This window comes from Molothrus ater, chromosome 3 (genome assembly GCF_012460135.2).
Source record: "Molothrus ater isolate BHLD 08-10-18 breed brown headed cowbird chromosome 3, BPBGC_Mater_1.1, whole genome shotgun sequence".
Taxonomy (NCBI): domain Eukaryota; kingdom Metazoa; phylum Chordata; class Aves; order Passeriformes; family Icteridae; genus Molothrus; species Molothrus ater.
The window spans coordinates 53,123,229-53,145,119 of NC_050480.2; the positions used below are offsets into that span (position 1 = coordinate 53,123,229).

General features: G+C 39.6%; 1 protein-coding gene across 2 annotated transcripts in view; it reads left to right on the top strand.

Moving 5' to 3' along the window:
- TMEM242 (transmembrane protein 242) overlaps window positions 1–19,543 on the top strand; it is a 40,489-nt gene extending 20,946 nt beyond the window's left edge. For both annotated transcript variants that reach the window (XM_036381308.1, XM_036381307.2), the window contains exons 2-4: window positions 1,615–1,715; window positions 5,831–5,968; window positions 18,357–19,543. In XM_036381308.1, coding sequence (XP_036237201.1) covers window positions 1,650–1,715; window positions 5,831–5,968; window positions 18,357–18,455 — 303 coding nt within the window. In that variant the 5' untranslated portion in view covers window positions 1,615–1,649 and the 3' untranslated portion in view covers window positions 18,456–19,543. The remainder of the gene's footprint in view (window positions 1–1,614; window positions 1,716–5,830; window positions 5,969–18,356) is intronic.
- The last annotated feature ends 2,348 nt before the right edge of the window (window positions 19,544–21,891 follow it).

A 21,891-nucleotide genomic window follows, 5' to 3' on the forward strand; every position in this document is an offset into this window, starting at 1 on the left:
GCCGCGGCTTCTGGACATAGCGAGGAAGCCCCTGCGGCGCCGGCCGCCTTTTCCCTCGCCCCTGGCAGCGGCGGCGCCGGTCACCCTTCAGCAGGTCACCCTTCACCCTTCAGTGGGGCGGGACGGGCGCCCAGCGCAGCCGCCTCCTGCCCGGGAGGGAGCTCAGCCCTGAGGGGTCCGCGCTCGGCGCTGCCGGGCCCGAGGCGGCAGGAGCCCTCGGGAAGAGGCGGCTCCTGCGGGCTCCAGGCAGCGCTGCGGATTCCCTAAGGGAAGGAGCCCGTGTCCCGAGCCGGGAGAACGCGGCCGGGTCAGAGCCGGAGTCTCCGCAGCCGCACACAGCTGCAGGGCGCACGGCGGGCTGGCGGCGCTGTGCGGCTTTACGTTTATATGATATTGTACTTTTTATCCCTAACTCCGGCTGCTCCCGGTGTCTGCTCGGTCTCCCCGCGCCCCCCGGCGGAGCGGAGGCCCGGGCTCAGGCGGCCCCGTCCCAGCCCTGCCGGCCGGGACATTCCGGGCAGACCCTTCCAGAGGATGGACCTACCGCCGCCAAGTATTGTGTCTGTAACTGGGGAAGTGTTGGTTACCTGACCTGGAAATGTAAAACTTAGTGGACCGCATAGTTTGGTCAAGGTGCGAAGTCTTTGTGCTCCCGAGCAGAAGAGGCACCTTAACAATTTCACTGACAAGAGTACAGAAAACTTCCTCATCACAGTAATCAGATCAATAACTTTTTTAAAAGTGAGACCTAACTTAACTGTATTTTTGCTTATTTCCCATTCAGACCATTTTAAAATTACCTAACTGGTGTTAGGAAAGGGGAAACAGGATGGGTACAATACCTGCAAAGGAAGAGCATGTAACGCCCCTGAAATTTTTAAATTTTAATATGAATCAGGTTGGTTTCTACAGTGCAGTAAGTCTCAATAACAAGCCTTTTTCTTAAGAGTGGCCAGGTGTGGCTCCATGTGCCTTTGGTGCAAGAGCTAGAAAGGATCAAGGTACCTCAAGTGACTTTTGAAACTGAAAAGCAAGGGATGCTTTCTTTGAAAAGCAAGGGATGCTTTCTTTCTTGGGATAGCTTTTGCTAGTGTAATTTTCTTTCTTTTTTAATGAAAATAATTCAGTTACTTAATTAAAAAAATAAATAGAGTATTAAAACATAAAGCTGAAGAACAAGTGTTGCTTATGTCATGGTCTTTAGAGGAACTGGTGGTGGCCATTTGAAATCACAAATGATGCAACAAACCCAATTACATTTCCCATTTAGGGAAGGGTGAGGCATCACCATAGAACAAGATTTTAGTAGGCTGGTTATGGAATGAGGGGAATCTCAAAGTACTGCAAAAAAAGCATCCTGGGATTTGAATTTTTGCGTGTGGCCTGAAAATACGTACACATGACATTATTTTCAAAATTCCTTGTTTCATAGAACTAATTCTCTGTCTTGCTATTTTGTCATACTGACTTAGCATAAAAAATGTAGACAACTGGGCCTTTCTCTCCAGCATGTGCTAACAGATCTTATACTTTCAGGTTTTCTTTTCTAAACAGGTTGTTTGGTTTTTTTTTCTTTAAAGTCTTGATTTTTATTTCTTCAACTTTTCTTGACAGGTGGAATTTTTCTAGGTACTGTTGCTACAGCAGGAATGATAGCAGGTTTTGGCACTACACTTGCAATGACAAAAAAGAAGAACCCAGACTGGTTCAGTAAGGTTTGTTCTTTTAAACTTTTAAGATCTTTTAAGTTTTCCAGTAGTGATAATGCAGGAAATAAGAATGCATTGAATGCTTTATAGACATGCTGATATATATGGAACTTGGCAAAGTTAGTGATAAGAGCACTAGATTTAATTGAATTCAGTACAGGTGTAGGATTAATTTAAAAATCTATTCAGAGGAGGCCCTGCTAAATACTTCAGTACTTGAGATTAGCTGAAATACATAATGCTTACACTGTTTGCTGGAATCATACTTCTGATTAGTGAAATACAGTTACTGATTTCTCTTAATTCTGTGATGTGAGCACACTTTAGACATGAGCCTGCATCACCTCAGGGATCCAGTTCACCATGCAGTCTCAGAGTGCTGCAGCGAGTCTGGAAGCAAGGTGACTGCAGTAAGGATGGGAATGAGGAGGTAGAAGTCTGTAAGCTGTGGAATATGTAAGTGGGATCATTTAGTCAAAATTAAAGCTCTCCACTCCCATCTCACTGTGTCAGGGGAAGGATCAAAACTCTGGGACTATGAGATCTCATGGCCAAAATAAATCTGAGCTCAGGCAATTTCTAACTGGATCCACTTGTGCATTCTGAAGAAAAGAACTGCAAAGCAGAGCTAGCAATTACACCGTGCTGTTGTATTAATTTGAAACACAGCATGTTTAATTGAAGGATATTTTTTTCCTCACTAATGCTTTGTTATTTCCAAAAGCATAAAAATAGGCCCTTAAAATTGATCAGTCTCATCTCCACCAAGCTCTTAAAATGTAACATGTATTACAGATGTTCTTAGGGAATTAGGAACTGATCAATTTTGTTTATTTTAAAAATGATGATTCAATAACATATCAAATTAATTCAATGCATATCAAGAGAAAAAATTCTTTCATTGTACTTTATATCAGAACCTTAATTTCTGATCACTCATAAGCTCCCTTTCTGGTCAAAGGGCATGAGATCCTTCATTTGCTTTCCTGCTTTCCTCTGTAGGCTGCTGTGTCATGACTCATTCATTGCCTTTACAGAAACAATAAGCATGAATTTCTTTTTTGAAATAGACAAAATAGAAAGCTTCATGAGAATTTATTTCACAAGCTGTGGAAATACATTGCAATAAGGAAATTGTCTCCTTTTTTGCCATCCTTTTTTTTAACTTCCTTTCTCTTGAGCACTGCATTTTTTCCAGCTTTCATATATTCCTGGGTGTCTGAACTGTCCTGTTATCAGTGTGAAATTTATCAAGAATGACATTGCATTGACATCTGAGAATATATATGCTAGAAATGTCATCAAGTGATATATATCATTTTGATCTTTGCTGAAAACTGTATCTGCTGCTATTTGTGCAAAAGAATTACAACAGTTTGCTAGAAAAATCTGTGATAATCCTGGGCTTCTTGACTTCAGTACTCCAGAGTGTAGAAAGATACTTTTTTGTTAAGGTACTTGTCAGTAAGCAGTTTTAAAAAGGAAAGACTAGACTTTGAGAATTGCTTAACTCTGTAGAAGCTCCCCAAGGTACCAATGAGGTTTTGCCTTAGCATTCTTACTTAAATTTATAGTTACTTACTGCAAGTAACTTTTAATAATGCATTAGGTATAATAACTACAAAAGATTTCACCTTTTTTAGATGTTCAATGCCTAAATATGATTTTTATCCATGTTAAGGTGAGGCCATAGTTTGACAGGTACTTTAAGCCAACATCAGCCAGCACTGGTGTTGAAAGAATTAATTCTACCAGCCCTCAGTGTCTGGCATTTTATTCCTGTTCTAGTGAAGACATCAATACATGTGCTATTGGGATGGTGATATGATCCTGGTTAATTGATGGGGTTTTTTTGTTAAACTTAAATGTTCAGCTGCAGCAGCCTCCTTTTGAGAAGTGTCCAGTTTTACCAGCATTTATCCAGGTGTTTAATTTCACAATGGATTAGGTCACACAAAAGAGTGAACACACTGAATACAATCAACCAAAACACTTGAACACACTTTATTTTAGGCACTGCTTCCTTTTAGACACGCTCTGCACACAAAGGGGCAGTTACACAATCAAGGCCTGTCTGAATAAAAAAGCAATGATTTTTTTCCTTCTCCCACTTCCTGTTTATATGTTCCAGAGGAAAACAAAACAACAGCTACCAACAAAATGAAAAAAGCAGCATATATTTGGAAAACAAATCTGTTCATTCTGCCCTGTTTTTTTTTTTTTTTCTGGCCTGTTTTTGGAAAGACTCAATATTGTTTAAAATCTCATTTTTTAAATTAAAGAATGTTTTCTTAAAAAATACATAAGAGTTGTGAGGAGAAAATAATTTGAGCATAGAATAACAGGTTAGTGAATAAAATTCAATTCTCTTAAATTTTTTTTGTTGGTGTCATCTTTTTGTTCCATGCTACCATTGTCCTTTGAAATTTTTTAGCATTTCATTAATCAACTTTCTTGATGCTCTGAACACCGTATCTGAGAATCATTTAACCAGCTGTCCTGTTTACAGAAACCCTTACCTGTGTACTTAAGTACCCTCAGGAATCAGCCTGTGACTGAACCCTGTTTGATTGCAGTCAGTAAAACCAGATCAGTTGTTTCCATTTACCACTATTTTTCTGGGACAATCAAGCATTTAAATAGTAGTTGGTTGGGTTTTTTTGCCAGCAGTTTTCACAGATAATGACTCCTATTTAAAGATTCTGTGTAGAGGATATTTTTGTCCATTCATTTCCCATCTTACAAATGGGACCATTTTTTCTCAGTGTTGTTATATATGGTTAGACTATGGAAGCAGGAAATATGTCAAAAATAATCAGCATTTCAATACTCAGAGCAGTCTCTACTGAAAGAGTTATAATAGTTCATTATCTGTGGTAAGGAGATAATAGAACCTGATATTACAGCATGACTAGAGATCTCTGCTGTTTGTGTGTATTTGCTTACAGAGCATTGTTTTTGTTAACAGCTTCCACTTTGGGATGTCCAAATTGGAATAAATTAGGGTGAAGATACATTTTGCTTGTGCCCTTTCCAAGTGCATGTTTGTCCTTGGGGAGCTGTGCCTACAGCTGAATCCCAAGGGGGGGAGTGTCAATGCTGAGGACTGTCTAAGGATCATTTTAACATTTCAATAAATACAAAGCCAAGAGGAGGAAAAACTACTGGTGCTATTTGACTGACCATAGTGGTAGACATTAAGTATATTTAATTGTATCAAAGAAGAAAGAGAAGCATTTAAAAAGATGTCAAAAATTTAAAGCTTTTTTAAAGCAAGAATACAAAATATTTCCCCCCCCCCTTTTTGTGATGAGAAAAAAAGATGTTATTTGGCATGTTTTGGAGAAAAGTTTTTTTGATCCTTCCAAAAGTTAATTTTGCTTTTCAGTATTTTAGATTATAAATGAAATAATTTTTTGTGATTTTATGTGTGCAATCTCATTTATGTTGCCACAGAGCTTGGTTGTTTTTTTTTCCAAGGTACCCGGTTAAGTAGAACTGTTGAGTTGTGTAAGGACCATAAATGCCAATCTTTAACAATTACCATCTGAAATCTGTGTTTGCATGTGAGCAACTGAACAGTGATCCTTCAGAGGGGAAAAAAGTTGTAGCCCTCTTAAATTAGTCCCTGGGTCACTGCAATACCCTTTCTGTGTGCAGATGAAAACTGCTCATGTTCTTGCAGGTTCCAGAAGTGCAGATAAAGACCTATGGGCCATCAAGTGCCCCCCCACGAAAAAGTACCAAAATCAATGACATGCAGTGATTATGTTCAGATGTCAGTGGCATAAAGGCTCGTGACTGGTTTAGATTCAGATTTGTATTTTGACTGGTGAGATAACTGAGTGTTAGATTCTTGTGCCCATGGAACCACTGACTCTGGGCAGTGAAAGTCATCCCCAGCTGGCACTGGCAACTGTGAAATCTGTTCCTGGTAGGAAGGCACTTGATCTAGCCCCTTTCTTGGCTCTTGAGGTGTGTTGGCAGCCATAAAATTTTCTGTGGCCACACTAGCGCAACTGGCAGGTCAGGAAAAAATCTAAATCACCAACTTTCTTAGTTTTTAATGTTTTTTCCAATTATTGTTCACTTTGTCATGAACTTTTTATCTTTGGTTCTAGGGGATTACTGCCACAGCGGCACTACCAGAGAGTGGTTCCTCTCTGGCCTTACGAGCCCTGGGGTGGGGCTCACTCTATGCATGGTGTGGAGTTGGATTGCTGAGTTTTGCCATCTGGAAGGCTCTGGGCGTGCACAGTGTGAGTAGCAAGTGTGATCCCCCCAACTCCATGTTTTTCCTTGGGTAATGCATCTTGGGATGGCATCTCTATACTACCTCAGCCTAAGAATTACACCTTCATTTACCACTTGTAGAGTGACTAACCAGAATGTGTGCAAACAGGGAAGGTGTTCTTACATCTGCAAAAAATGGCATGCTGTGGGAGGAGACAGTTTAGGGGGAGGAACAGTTTTGTCCTGCTTTATGTTTATTTGCACAGATGTTTCAGATACCTCACAGAAGAGCCAGTGTTCTAATTTAGAGGCTAAAATAGTAGCTGCTAACTTTGCTTATCGAACTGAAGGCTATCCCCCTGAATCCTATTTTTAGAGCAATGCATTTATTTGTCCAAGTTCTATTTTTTGCATCAGGGCACAGAGGATGTAAGAAAAACTGAAAGGAAGCCAGCTTGCTTTCTAGAAGCGGCAAGGGACAGAAGTTTGAGTATCCTGTGCATTAGAATGGTGGTCCTTGACATGTCACATCAAGGCAAAGAAGCTCAGGAGGCATTTGTACATCCCAGGATACCACCTCCAGCAATCTTCAGTAAATTGATTGTGTTCCAGTATTTCACAATGTTGAGGGTGAACACTAAAGTTCATGTGAGCATTTTTGTTTGCCCCTAGTAATGAGCCGTGACTTAGAGTCCCAGGCAGCTATAAGTTTGGGAGAGCTGTTTGCATCCTCTTTAGGACTAGGAATGAATAGACTTCTTTTACCTTATATGGCAATTATTTATATATTCAGCAAAGCATACATAAAGGAGAAAGATGGTACTACTATTGTTTCTCAGTATTAAATTGTGAAGCATAGTAAAATTCTGATTCTAGGCAGTGCAGGTGTTCGATTTAGCAAACAAGAAGGATGCTTCATTTGCATGTAGGAGTACCTCTGCTCCAGCGCTCTCTCAAATCCTTTGCCAGCTCAGTGCCTGTGACTGTAGGTGGGATCTTGGTCAATAAAGGACTTGACTTTCACTTGCGGGGTTTGAAGGGGAGTTCCAAGTAGGACTGAATGTTAAGTGTTTAATGGCTTGAGTCATCTGAAAGAGTAAAGTACGAGAAGCCTCAGTGGAAAATGGGATGTGATGGGTTGGCAGAAGCCACACCAAAAGGAGTAACAGAGCCAGCAGATCTTGATGCGGGACTGGTGTGGCCAGGGAGGCAGTGGGGCAGTTCCCGTCCTGGCCAGCCCGCAGCACACCGGGGCAGGCCTGGCTGGGCTGGGGAAGGAACAGAGCTGGGCACTGAGCTTGGAGCAGTGCAGTGCAGGGTGTGCTCAGTGCTTTTCGTCCTTTGAACGCTGCCCACGGCAGCCGCGCCCCGCCGCGAAGGCAGTGGGATGTGCAGTCGGTGTCCCTGGGCGGCCCTGATCCTTGTGCCACGGCCGGGAATGCCTGGTGAGCGGCCCGGCCCGGCTGAGCCTCTCCCGCACACCTGGAGGGTAGAACTGAGCCAGGCGGCCGCTGCCGCCGCCCAGTCCCGCTTGGGTTCTGGGGTTTGCGTTCCTGCCCTCTGGGGTTTGCGTTCCTGCCCCGTTCCCGGCGGCTCCCCAGGGGCCGGGCGCGTCCGGGGCGCCGCCGCTGCCCCGCAGCGACACCCGGTGGCGCCGGCCGGAACTGCAGCGGCCGCGCCGAGGGCCCGGCTCATCCCTGATCCCGGGACTGCGGCTGTGTCCCGCCGCCAGGCGGGCTTTAGGCAAGCCGTGCCGCGCCAAAATGCTTCTCACGGTGGGATACATGTTTCCTGTGAGCGTGAATTATTGATGGCACTGTGAGTCATTTATAAAGTATGTATTATCCTGAGCTTTGTGGTTGTTTAAATTATCTTCTCATCACTTCCAAAATCAGAGATGAAAGAGCAAAGTGGAGTGATGGTTTCTTGATGCGTTGTAATTAATCTGTGCTAGTTGCGCGATTGCTCAACAGTTTTGTGTTGTGGAAGGAAACTGAAACCACAGTTCAGGATGTCTCATCCTCACACCTTCTGAGACAGCCTGTGCTTGCCTTAGAAACAAGTTATTGTTAAGATTCCTTCCAGGCACTGAGATGATGCACCAAATTTGGCGATTCTAGATTTTTATTTAATCTTTGTGGTTCATTAGTTCTTAAAACAGTGCTATGACAATGCCTGCTTCCAGTTCTTAAATGGCTTTATTGTTAAAGGTGGTTCCCTATAGCTTTACAGTCCACTGCTTTTATGCCAGCATAACCCAGGGGTTGAGAGTAAGTGGCTGATCTTTATGTCTTGGTAAGGAATAGAAAAGATTTTACACTGTCTCAGGTTAGGTTGTTAACGTTCTCTGATTGCAGTTACCACTGCTGTAATCTGGTAACAGGCTGCTAAGTAATAAATGCTACTAAATTCCACTCAACTCCTTTTCTGAAATGAAGAAGTGATGGTTCAATGAGGACTTAGTTGGGTAATGGTTTAAGTTATATTTTTCAGTAGCATAAAAGAAATCTTTCTTTAGAACCTAGGAGATGGTTCTTATATACTTTTATATTGTAATTCTTGGAGAAAATAATCAGATGTCAGTGATAATCAGACTTTTTAAACTTGCTTCCTGCAGTCACTCGGGAAAATATTTAAATTTGTACCACCTTTGATTATCTCTGAGCATAAAAACTCTTTCTATATTAATGAGTATTATTGACCAGCAGCACTAGGGCAGTGAAGCATTAGCAGGCTGAGGACCTGATATCTACAACCATTCCAAGAATTTTCAAACTTCATACTGACACTGGCCTTGCCCCATGGCTTGAATGCCTGTTGGCACTTGGACTGTGTTATGTGCACTGCTAGAGTGCTTCTTCAGATTTGTGTCACCCTGAGGAACTGCTGGTCATGCATTTTGAGACTGTGCAGTAGTTACACAGACTCATGCCCAGGGAGCACGGACAACTGGGAGATTGGCTTCCAAAGAGCACTCCCGATCTGAATCTGGGACTCATCCAGATGTACCTGCAGCCTTCCTCTCTGAGGCACCTTACCCTGTGGAAAGACACGTGCTGTGTTAAACACAAGCTTTAAATAAGTCTGGCTTGAAATAAAATGGCACCATTATTTTCAACAAGTTTATTTGCTATTTAACAACTTCCACATCGTGGTATTAATCTTCCATGGCATTACCTTACTGGTTTTGAGCTTGCAATGTCCAACCATATGGGTGACCACTCCTGATGCAGTGGGATGGCTGTTTGCTGATGCAAAACACAGAAGTATTGAAAGAAATTTTGTAGAAAAGGTTTGGTTTGACCAATTTATGATTTCAGGTTTATTTTAAAATTAGTAGTTGAAACATCTTATTTCAAAATTCTGCATAAGAGCTGTTCAATGAAATTTAAAATTTTCAGTTAAAGAATAAATGGCATTTTACTCAGTAAAAATTTTTAAAAGTAAAATATTCAAAATATCTTAAACCCACTGTTGTTACAGTTGAACTAAACAAGTATTGAAGTTTCCAAAAATTAAACTTTTTAAATTTTATTTGCCTATTCTGCTAGTGTTATTATCCACCACATGTTTTTATTACTGGGAAAAAATTTAGTGTCATAGAATCACAGGATAACTAGGGTTGGAAGGGACCACTGGAGATCATGTAGTCCAATCCTTCTGCCAAGGCAGGGTCACCTACTGCAGGTGACAATTTTCTAGACCTTTTCTAGAACTTTTTAGAAGTTAACTTTGGAGTTGTAAACCTTTCTTTTAAATTAAACTCACAGCTACAGAGTACTTGGCAGATACTAAAACATACCTACTAATGTCTGATGTTCTTTTTTCTTTATTTTTTTTAAGCTGCCAGCAATTATGAACCTTCTTTTAAAAGCAGAACAATGCCCTAAGCCTTTGTAGACTGAAGTGTACAACAATTAACAAACAAGATAAATCATGCTTTAAAAGCCCTCTTCTTTATGCCCTCAATAAATTAGCTTTCATTTCCTCAAAAATAAAAGCATTCTCTGTCCCATAGGAAGAGGGCTGGGATGATTCATATGTAGGTTTGTGAGATTCTGATTGTTGCTGTTCTGTGGAAAGCTGGAAAATAGTTAGAAGAATTGCTTAGCAATTTGTGACTAATATACTTAGAAAATATTAGTTTATCACTTTTATGGTGTCTCCTAATGAAATATCCTGTTTTTCATTGATCTTAACCTTTAAAATATTAAGAGTCTAAAACAATTGCATGGCCATAAAGAGACATCTAAAACAATTAAAAGCAATGCAGAGAATATATGCTTGTTGTGGCTTTGATGGAAAGAACATTTTCTAAGTGAACTGCTTTTCTTCATTAAAAATCTAACCTCTGAATCACCATTTTGAGCATAAAAATAAAACCCCCCTGCTTATGTTGAGAGATATTTGTTATAATTTTGTGAAACTATAGTCATAGGCACAGTATAAATACAAAGGAGTATTGGCTTTATGGATGGATTAATGTAAAACAGAAGATGAGAGCATGGAGACATAGTCTTCATATATGGCATCTGTAAATTGTACTAAGATTTATAAATCCCAGTGTAGGCATATTGCAGTGGCTGAAATTTTTACTTTCATAAATGAGTAAATGTTGTTATAAAACCATCATATCTCCTAAAATAATTAGAGTCATCCTAGAGTAATTCCTAAATATTTTAAGTTTTTAATTATCGTTGTACTTAATCCTCACAAAAATATTATTGATGAAATTTCTATTCCTTGTCGTGCTTGTGTCTGATAGCATAATAGAAACTTACTTTTCCTTGATATTTCATGATCATGTATTTCTATATGAATCAAATCTGCCATTTTTTTAATGCTCTTTTATTTCCTCAATGCTAATTTAAACTTAAGCTCTTAGAAAGAAGATGGAGTACTAGTACAAGTTAGCACTTCCTCCTCCTGTTTGTACTGCATTTTTCTCTGCTGCTTATATTGCCTAATTGGTTTGGAGAGGACTGGCCTCCACACATATGTACTGCTAATACTTTATTCAAGAAGGAAAAAAAAAATGAAACCAGTGAACTTCACTGTTTACTTGATAAGGCAGAATGCTTATTCAAGGATTAAGATCATAATTTTTGTACTGGAAAGCTACAGTCTGCTTTATGAATAGGGCCAGCTGTAAGAGAGTATTTCAGAAATGGAAGGGCTGTGACTGCAGCTGTCTGGAGGAGTTTCACTGTTGTGTCCCGGGAGTGACTCGCAGCTGTTGGCTGCCGCCAGCCCGTTGGGAAGCCTGAGGTCTGAAATGCCTCTGTGCCACCCTTCGTGCGTGAGAGGGTTGGTCCCTGTCTCGGCCTCGTGTCGCTGCAAACTGAGCGCGTGCATGCAGAATCTGAATCCAGGCTTCTCTGACAGCTCTGAGTTACTCGTGCTACCTCTTGTTCCATGGCATCATCCTGTGTGTTGAAGTGTGGTCATGGCCATGGCTGTGGGCTGAGAGCCCTGCTTGCCTGGGGGCATCTGGCTGTCCCTGCCTGCCTGTGTGTGCCACACTGCCTCTGACAGCTTCCTGCGGGGAATTCAGCCCCCTTCGAGGCAACGAAGTTGAAACTTCACTGAAGACTTCAGGATTTTTGCTGGCCCTTTCCCCTGCCTTGAATCTCACTTGTGGATGGTATATAATTATATTATAATAGAATTCCTGGACATATCAAGGAAAAAAAATTACTCAGGTTGCTCAGGAGACAATCTGTATTTTTGAATTTAATTCAGAAATCCAGATTACAGTACAGAAGAGTTTACAGGGTTGAGGCACTCATCCTGAGATTTTGGGTCCTTTAACCATCTAGCTTTATAAATTTGGATATTTAACTATCTTTAAATTTAAAATTATTTCAAGCCTCATTTTTCAAATTGCCCAGGGTGGCTAGGGGGCAATGACTAATAACACCATAATAGACTAATAATGTGGATGTCCTTTCCAGACACCCAGATTTGAAAGTAAGATTCTGCAGAAGTAAATGGCATATTCTTCAGTTACAGCCACACTCCATTTTTCTGCATAGCACAAAGGCCTTTACTTTAAGATACCACATACTACAAAAATATAAGTTCATCACATTTATTTCAGAAATATCAATATGGGAATGTATAAAAGTGAAAAGAACACTCCTGTATTTCTGGACCTAAGGAAATGCCTTCTTTTTTTTCAGAATCCAGTTTACAAAGTTGCTGTCTCTGTGAATAAAAAAATTGAACATAATTAGCTAACCATGTCCTTTTTTTTTTTTAATTCTTAAATTCAAAATAATCTAGCCTTAACCCAGAACAGTTTTACTTTCTTTAGGCTTTTTTACTGGAATAGCATCTTCTTCCCACTTTGGGATCTAAGTCCCATTTGCACAGAAATTAAACCAAAGTGAGGTTAGTAAAACATGTTTGTGATGGAGATCAGCTCTCTTCCCATTTATGAATGAGCAACATGTCTTCTGCACTCATGGAAAAGTAATGTGAGAAAAGTACTTCATGTGTTTTATCTCTTCATGTGACCCAATAATTGGAAAAGAGGCAGCCTGACTGCTGTGACTTGACAGTTCTCTGTAGTTCACCAGTAATTCAAGACAGAATGTGCAGTAGCTGTGGGAGGCTACTACACACTGAAAATTGTTTGGGAATTGTGGCAGCTTTGCTCTAAACAATGATGGTCCTCTCCCCCTCTCCCTGTAAAGTTCACTTAGGTCCTTTTCATGTTGTTTTTCTTTTAAAAAGCACAGGATATGTTTTACCCACTTACACAGGATTTATAGAGATAAATTTGTGGGAGAATGTGTTTGTTTGTTTAATTTTGGGCACTGTAAATAGCTCTGTGATTTCACAGAGGGTGCTCAGCACTGCACAAGGTTAGGCATGTGTGTAAGCCTCCATGAGATGGGGCCAGTATGAACTCCTGACTTCTCTGGATGGTTTAACACAATTCTGCTGCTGCTTTTCTCTGAGTAGGCCTGAAATGCTGGAATTAGCAAATAGGTGCTGAACACAGGGTACCATGGAAGTACATAGAAAATATTAGGTTGTTTACTGCTGGGATTGACAGTCTCAGGGCCATTTTCATAGACTTGTAGTTCTGCATGATCCAGACATTCATGATGCCTTTTCCAGCGAAGTGCAAGATGTAAGAATGTGAACCAGAGCTCTATTTTCCATGTTATTCCAGAGCTGGCCCAGAGTGACCCTCAGTGAGTGCCCCATTTTACACTGAGAGGGACAATCACCTTGAGCCACCAAGCTGGCTGCTCTGCTCCTCCAGTCCTGCAAGGGCTCAGCACTTGTCATTTTCTACAAATAACTTGCTATTTCTGTCCGTGGCCCTTGGTAATCATTTGCTAACAAGGGCAACCGCAATCATTTTAAGATTTGGGAAAAGGTGGCAAGAGCAATCCTCACTGATGCTTTTAAATCCAGGGCAGCCTGCCTCATCTTCATGCCTTGTGAAATGGATGGTGGCTGAGGAGAACTGAGGGCATGAACATGCTGCATTCTGCTGCCACTTGATATTCCAGTTCAGGGCATCTAACCTCATTTCTCTTGGAAGCTAATGTAAGCACTTCTTACTGATGCGAGTACTAAAATAGGAAACCAATAATTCCTGGAATCTACGTTGGCCTATTATGATGTCAGACGTTAAAGAGAACATTTCTTCCTAAAACTTTCATTCTAGGAATCAAATAGACTCTTTTAGCCCCTCTTCCATTCATTTTAATACGAACGGCCATGTAAGTGCTCTCAGTAATAGTGCTATCCCAATTTTTGTGTGACATTCTGTCAACGATGTACATTAAAAAGAGATTATGAAATGGAAGATGCTTTTAGGTCCCCATATTTTTGCCATCTGAGGCAGGATCATTAGGTTAAGATAAGAAAATAACAGTGATCTGTAGCTATTACAGATTATTTAATGCAGTAAGGTAGATGATACCCTTTTAGAAAGGAGCCTGACAGAGGTAGAACAGTTACTGTAATTTATTTGGTGAGAAAAAACAGCGTTAAGCTCTGTAATATCTGTGACAAAAAAAATAAATTCACTTGAGTGAAATTCACTTCAGAGAGTCGCCTGCAGGAATGGAGCATGCTGGAATGTTAAGAAATGTGTTACAAATTGTTCATGTACCAGTAGGTTCAGGAGCAGCAGTTGAGAGTGGCCTATGGTACTGAAGGCAGCAGGTAGAGGTAAAATACATTCAGCTTTTGTTTACTGTACTATTAATTGAAGACATTATCACAGTTGAACTGAGCACCCCAGTGCCAGTGTGGCTGACCATAATAAAGAGACAGGCATTGCAGTGAGTTATGCAAAACATTCCAGTGCTTAGTATGTAGCACATTAGCTCTTGTAATGAAATTAAAGCCTTTTGATTTGACACCACTGACGTGAGTATTGTGCAATCTGGAGGAAATACAGGAGATTTCCGGGAAGGGAGGAGAGAGGAGAAGAGACCACTTGTGTTGCATGTTTGCTGAAAAGAAAAGGCAGGACAAGACAGATTCCTAATTGCAGCATTTTCCTCATCAAGAAGTGTATTTGTCCCAGGAGTTGAAGCAAGTAAAGACAAAGTCCTAATTCTCCCACCTCAAGTGTTCAGTATTAATAGAACATTGAGCTGATTAATCATCTTCACAAGAAGCTCACCACACTGCCAGAGGACTGGGCACTGGTAAGCCCAGTTTGTTGAAGGATTAACTTGAATGTTTAGTGGACAAATTTTACTTTCAGTGCAAGGATGCTTTCAAGTTGCAATTGGCCTAGTGTGACAGTGTCAACTAAATGCAAGCAAGAACAACCTGGAAGCCAATGTGAGATACTCTGGAGGCCAAATTTAGTCCTAATTATAAAAATATATTAAATAGAGTTTGATCAGTCAAGGCCCAGAGACTGAATTCCGTGTCTCTGACTGAAAGAATCAGAATCATTAAGACTGGAAAAGACCTCTAAGATCATAAAGTTTGTCCATTAAGAAGTTACAACCTAAAATGGGGTATTAGAATGCTTTGTAAGCAGGCACACATTGTCAGTGGGAGAGAAGGGACAGGAACTTAGGGATGTGATTTTCATGGTTATATATGTGGGTATCCACCAGTTCTGTGACATCAGAGAATAGTTCTCTTTGAAAGCTTTCTCCATGATTTAAGATAAGTGAGTTTTAGGGGAATGCTGAGTTCAGGGAAGACAGTGACTGGGATTTGGAAGTGCATTTGGGAGAGCACCAAGCACAAGTGTGGAAATGAAGGAAGAAACTCAGAAGCTGATGTTATCAGTGGAAGAGGAAGGAAAGGAGAAGCTACCTTCGAGGTCCAGATCAAAGCACTAGTGAAACCTTGGACTGCACTTTCTGGCTGGGATGAGAGGGGGGAAATAGGAGTCTGTGACTGGTACTAATTAAGTTGCTTAATGTCTTACTAGTGAGAACTTAAAAACTGTTGTGGAGAGAAATAGTCAGTTGCAGTATCTTTTATAAGGGCTATGAAAATGAAAACTTCTAGTAAGAGTTAGTAGCCGTAACATTTGTACCAGGAAGAAATTGGCCCCGTTTTAGACATACTGTGAAGTCAGGTGTTAATGAGGCCCAGGCCAGTCACTGCAGATTATGTCCTTCCTAAAGAGCTGACAGCCTCAAGTGTTACCCTGAGAATACAGTGTACAGTTGTGATCAGCTTGGCATTGTGATGTATTGAAATAGATCAATGTCCAGGAATCACAAAAGACGAAAACCTGTGGAAAAACATAAACACGGTCAAAGTTGTGAATCACAATGAAAACCTGGTTTTGTGCAGAGTGGGCTTGTGGAAAAGGGCAGGTGGGAGAGGGAGTGGCAAATGAGACACTGAGTCTGGCATCACTTTCAAAGTGGTTTTACAAATAAGCATCAAAGTCTGAGAAGACAAGGCTGAGGAAATTTCTCAGGGAGTCTTAAAAGCAAAAGAAAGATTGAATATTTCAGATCTGATCCACATGTTAAGGAAAAATTGCTTTTCCAGGAAATTAGTTGCTTTTACCTGCAGAACATAAATTAATGTTCTGAGGGGACAGAAATCTATCTAATATTCTTAAATCTGCAGCTGCTAGCAGTGTTTCAGTGCTGTCTAAATAAGTACGTTTTTCTTTCAGAACCAAGTTGTAGTGTTTTATTTCCCAGACAAGACCCCTTTTTGCATTCAAGAGTTAGGGTTTAGCTTGTTAATAATTATGAGGTGGTTGTCAGAGTGGAATCACTGCAGATTTCTGAGTTGTTCCACCCATCATCTTCTTTTTGGAGGCTTTATACGATTACTTTTAGTTTCCCTTTGGTTTTGTGCATCTTCAGTGTGGTAACAGAGGTGTGTTCTAGAGCTTATGACTGCATCATTTAAATTTATCACTAAAAGAAATTTAAGTCTGAGTTTAGAAGCAGCCAGAAAATCCACACTGCACCAGATCATTGGCTGGTGCTGAATGTTTTATTATGGCTATATCAACAGAGCTACAGCATTTTACATCAGTTTGATATTTGACCATTCCTGTGTTCCAAACACCTAGACAATACTTAGAGTGAGATGAAAGAGTAGAAGAGTTGAATCACTCTTTAGGAAGCAAAAAATGTTAAGTAAATTGAATGTTTTCCACCCATCAGCAAACTGGGATAACTTAATTACATAGGACTGGAAAAAACAGCTAAGCCAAAGCTCCTAAAACATTTCCTACTGTAAATACTTGTATTGAATTGGCAGCAATTGTTTAATGTAATTTGGGCTGTTCCTCTACGTCAGCTCTGATACTGGTGTTTATTATTCTTGGAAACATTAGCTGTCTATGAGAGCTTCTCAGTTTTAAATGAGAAGCAAAAATGTTAGTTTAGGAACAATTGTGGATGATGGCCAAGATTTTTAAAAACCAAGAAGGAATAATTAATCAAAACAACTATCTGATCAGAATGAAATATAAAATAGAGAGCGAATTAGTTTTACTTAGGAACAAAATCAGGAAAAAGCAAAAAGGATAATTTGGCTCTGAATTTTCCTCCTACTTTATATAACATATATTTTTATTTGATTAGCAGTACCCAGGCATTATTGCATAAAAACTAGGGTTCTGAAATGCTTTCATCCATCATAGTTAGCTACTGTCTTACTAAAGGACTGGTAATTTATTTGTGAATGGTTTCATTCTTTGTATCAGCTGTAATTTAAATAACTGTATTCCAGTAGCATGTCTGCGAAGAAGTACCAATTCTTTGTCAGGATTATTCATACACAGAAGGACTTGCAGAGAAAACAACCCAGAGGTATTTGTATAAATACTGATGACCTATAACACACAAAACGTAGGCATATGAGAGTAGATGCCTGTGTAGCTGTTTGGAATATCTAGATTTCCTGGAACCTCTCTGTGGGACATACTGCCTGAGACTGCATTTGCTCTTCAAGAGGTCATTGCATCCAGTGCTTGAATACCACATCCTGTCTTCTCTGTGTGAATGTCATAGATTCTGTCATAGAACTTCCTAAAAATAGCAGTCCAAAACTTCCCCTTGTACATCCTGCTGTTTGTGTAACAGGCTTTTCACTGTTCTGGTTTTCCATTTCTATCCTTTAAAAATATATTATATATAAAAATACATGTATAAATCCTGGAAGAAAGAAACTCACTAAGTCTAAATATTCTGATAGAAGTGATTTTTATTTAAATGAATGTTTGGTTCTGGCATTCCAGGACTATTGAATCACATATTGGTGATAAAGTTCTTAGCATAAATATTAATTATAAATATCATATATCTATTTTTATCTATATCTGTATGATATGGAAATACTTCCTCTTCCACAGCATTTTAATAGCAGTGAAAGAAAAGCTTTGTCCCATATATTGTTATGAATCTTGTTTTCTTTCCTGCTGTTCTATACACTTGGATGAGACTGTTTTGTCACCTTTATCCGCATGGTGGGATAAACCTAAGCTGTCAGAGCTGAACAGCATTTTTCTTTTGCCCTTGTTTTGAAATCCTTGAACAGACTACTGGACCTTTTATCCATTACAAGTGTAGAAAAAGGAACTGCAGTCAAAATAGGAGCACATTCCATGGAGGTAATTTTCCTCCAAACAAAAATATTTAAAGTGTGTGTGTGTGTTTATAATAATTCATGTAACAGCAGTGGATCATTCAGGCAAGCACTCCAAATGAGGCACCCCAGTGTGGTGCATTAGAAGGGGTGATTGTTGTGGGTCCCTTAATGCTTTTTTTCACTTTGTTAATTGAACAAACATAATCAGGGGAAAAGTCCTAGTTTTCTGTTATTTTAAAAGCTTTTTACTTATTCTTTACCTCACACACATTGTTTTGTGAGGTTCACGGTGCTACTTTATTTGTTCCTTAGTAGCAGTTAACTGATTTTACTTTTAAATCTCTTTTACAGATGAAAGAATTCCGAAGTAAGATGCAGTCAATCTTTCCAGCAATTCCTAAAAATAGTGAGTCCAGTGTTGAATGGGAAGACTTGCTTAAATCCAAGTGAAAGACTCAGAGCCATTTGGAGATGGCTCTTCCAGCAAGAACAGGAGTGGAAGTAGCAGAAGTGTCCCCTCTGGAAAAACAAAGACTCAGGCTGAGCAAGTTACTGACTGAGTGCACTGAACCTGGGAATGCCAGTTGACATCCAGGAGGAAGAGATTTCAAACCAAACCAGTTTATACTGTACTTTTCAGCATGTTTGGTGTAGTTGATTCATGAGAAAATGAACCCTCCAAGATAAGTTGGATTCATCTGGAAAAAAGCCTTTTTCAAAGACTTAGAGAATAAACTAATCTTGATTAGTAAATATATGAATATAATCCCAGTAAACTCCTGTCCCATCCTGCATTTCAAGAAGAATTTTATGAAATTTCTCTAGGAAACATGAACAGTACTTTCAGTGACTTGCCCTATTAGGAATATAACCATCAAGTCAATCATAATAGATCTCTTGCTGAGACCGAGGGTAAAGCATATAGTACACTCTTCAAAAATAAAGGACATATTTGAATTTGCAACAGAGAAAGTATCAAAATCATTTTTATGTGTCTGAAGTGTAAGTTTAAAACCCAATATGCAAGTCATGACCTATGAGCTCCTCTGCAGAGCATCAGAAGAGATCTCTACAAAGTTTCCTGCTTTCTCTTATTAATTTTTTAAAATTGGATCCCACAATAATGAATCTGATTGTGTGTATAAAAGTTTCTACTATATTTGTTTATCAATTGAAATAGTAAGTGAAAAAGGTATAAAACAGTGAGACACCCAGTCAGTCCTATGCAAATGTTTTCAGCCAAGTGTATGGGCAGGACTAATTTTGTGTGTCCCAGTCATTTCTGTGGCTCTTCTACCAGGAGAAGCAGTGTGACATTTTCCACACTGCAGCAGCCTCACGAAGTGTGGGTGAAAACTAGAACGAGTAATGTCTTACTCAAATGTTGTATTTGCAGAACTGAAAATATGTAAAACTGCAGAAATAAAAGAGTGCTATCAGTGAACTGTCCTTTGTTGCTCAGTTACCAGATTTTCTTATTAATTGCACGAAGTCCAGTTAGTCAGTTGTCAGATTTAATAAAGTCCTTTTAAAACTTGTCTTTTGTGATTTAACTCTTTATATTCCTGGGAAAGAATATAAAAAAACTTTAAATGTCAGATGAATAATAGAGAAGTATAGCTTTCCTATGAAACATGACACTAAAATAATACCTTTAAAACAATTAAAGTGTAATAGTTGGTGTCTTTTCCAGAGCTTGATGCTTGTAATTCAATATTAAATATATTGTGGTGAATACTGCCATCATACACACATGAAAAATGGTGCTATTTTTATATTTTTGTTAGTTTCATGTGAGTGGTGATCCCTGTTTTGCCTACATTTAAGCATATTAGTGCTGACTTACCAAGTTTAACAAGCAGCTGTGTCATTATAGCTGGTCAGATACTGAAGCGGACTAAATAAATGCAAATTGCATGATGTCCTTGGGATTACTTTTAGTTTCTAGGGTGGGATTTGGGTCATCTTTATCTGGGTTAAATAGCTCACCTAAATCAGTCATTCAAAGTGCCTTGCATGTTCAGTGGAGAAACAGCTTGCTCTGTACTGAAGTGAATGGCTGTCTCTGGAATTGTGCAAAGCGTGGGCTCTGTGCTGCCTGCTGGCTGCCTCTGGAGAGAGCTGTCCTACCCTTGCTTACCCCCATCAGCACAGTGACTGCATGTGGACACAGTTCAGGAGAAACTCAGAAGGAAAATGAGTGGTCTTCTCACACTTTAGAGCTCTGAGGGTTAGGCAGGTGTGAGTCTTGGCACAAGAGAACTGTTCCTTCTGGAAATGGTTAGACATTGTATTAGTGTAACTGTATCATTAAAAAAAAATAAATCCATATGACAGATCAGATGAATTAAAGCTGGGGGTATCCAGTAACAAGGACATACCAGATGATGCTCTCCAAAAAATGCTAACAGTGAAATCATCCAGACAAATCTTTAATATAGAATCACACTTACAGGGCAAGTACAGAGGGATGACATAAATCCGTGTTGAGGTGTAAGGCTGAACATGAAACCTGTTTCAAAGAGAGAGAAATTTGTAGATCATTGTATTCCAAACTTTATTCTGTGCTTTTGGCTGGAAATGGATTTTCTCTAGATAAGGGTTTGTGTAGAAGAGTGCAAGCATAAATCAAGTTTTAGTTGACATGAAAAACGTGGGAGATCTTGGATATTTGTTACTGCACTGTGCAGCTCTCCTCACTCAGTGAACATTCTGCTGGTTTTGTGATGGCTCATTTTTTCTTTCTATGAAACTAATTGTCAAAGAGTTATTGGAAACCACAACAAAAGGTTGAACAAATAGAGGGAAAAGTACTTAGTGTACCAATAGCTGCTAGATACCATAGTGTACATAGTTATTGAAACCTAGCAAATAAAATTAGGCAAAAAGCAACAATAGACAGAAAATATAGATATTAAAAACCCCTAACAGTTTTCAAAAGTTAAATACTAGAAGTAGATACTGGTGCAAAAAAAGTTAGTGGGTCAGTGACCCCCTAGTTGCTTTCTTTTATTAGATTACTCTCTCTTTCAAGGAAATGTAAAAACAAAACAGAAGTTTATTTTCATCATAAACTTTTTCTGTGCAAAAGGTTACACTGAAGTCAGGTGATGTTTGAAACACTGATATACTCAGAGTGGATACTGTAGAATAGCCACAGTGAGTTCAAATTGTTTCAAGTTACTTTTCAGCTGGTCTCTATTTCATTTCCGCTGATTTTTCTCAACTTTCTGGCGACATTTAGTTATAGGAATAATAGAGGGCATGTATGTTCTTAAAATTAGCCTGTAGGCTAATGCTTAATAATCCATGAGCTTCCTCCATACTCCTGTGTGGCTTAGAAGCAAAAAGAAAAATAGGAAAACAAATGGTGATGAGAAAAGATCAGGAGCCTGCCCATCTCTGCTGTGCTTGTGATTACAGAGGGATCTCCTGCAGTACCACCAGCCCCAAAGTCACTAACAGTGTATTTGCTCTAGAAGGTAGCAAATTAAAACAAACTGGGAATGTTTGTTTAAATTTGTCCACTGCCCCCTCTGGCAAAAAAATCTCAGGGGTTTCTGCTGTGATTTTTGTCACCTATGGCATCTGCTGACTTAAAGCAGGCTCCTAAGAGCTCACTTTTTCAGAAAGTTCAGGTCACCTAAGATGCACGCAGAACGGAGTAGCCTTCAATATTTAGGCTGTCAGTCAAAACTCTGCAGAGAGTTTCATGCCTGAAATGCAATTAAGGATGAAGAGCTGAATCAACACTGCGAGAATCGGGGCTGGTGGTTGAAGAATTTCTAGATGTGTCAAACCTGATAGGCCAGAAAACAATCCCATCTGGGCAAATGGCCTGTTTTAGCAATTGGGATTAAGCTGACAGAAGTTTTCTGTAATTTGT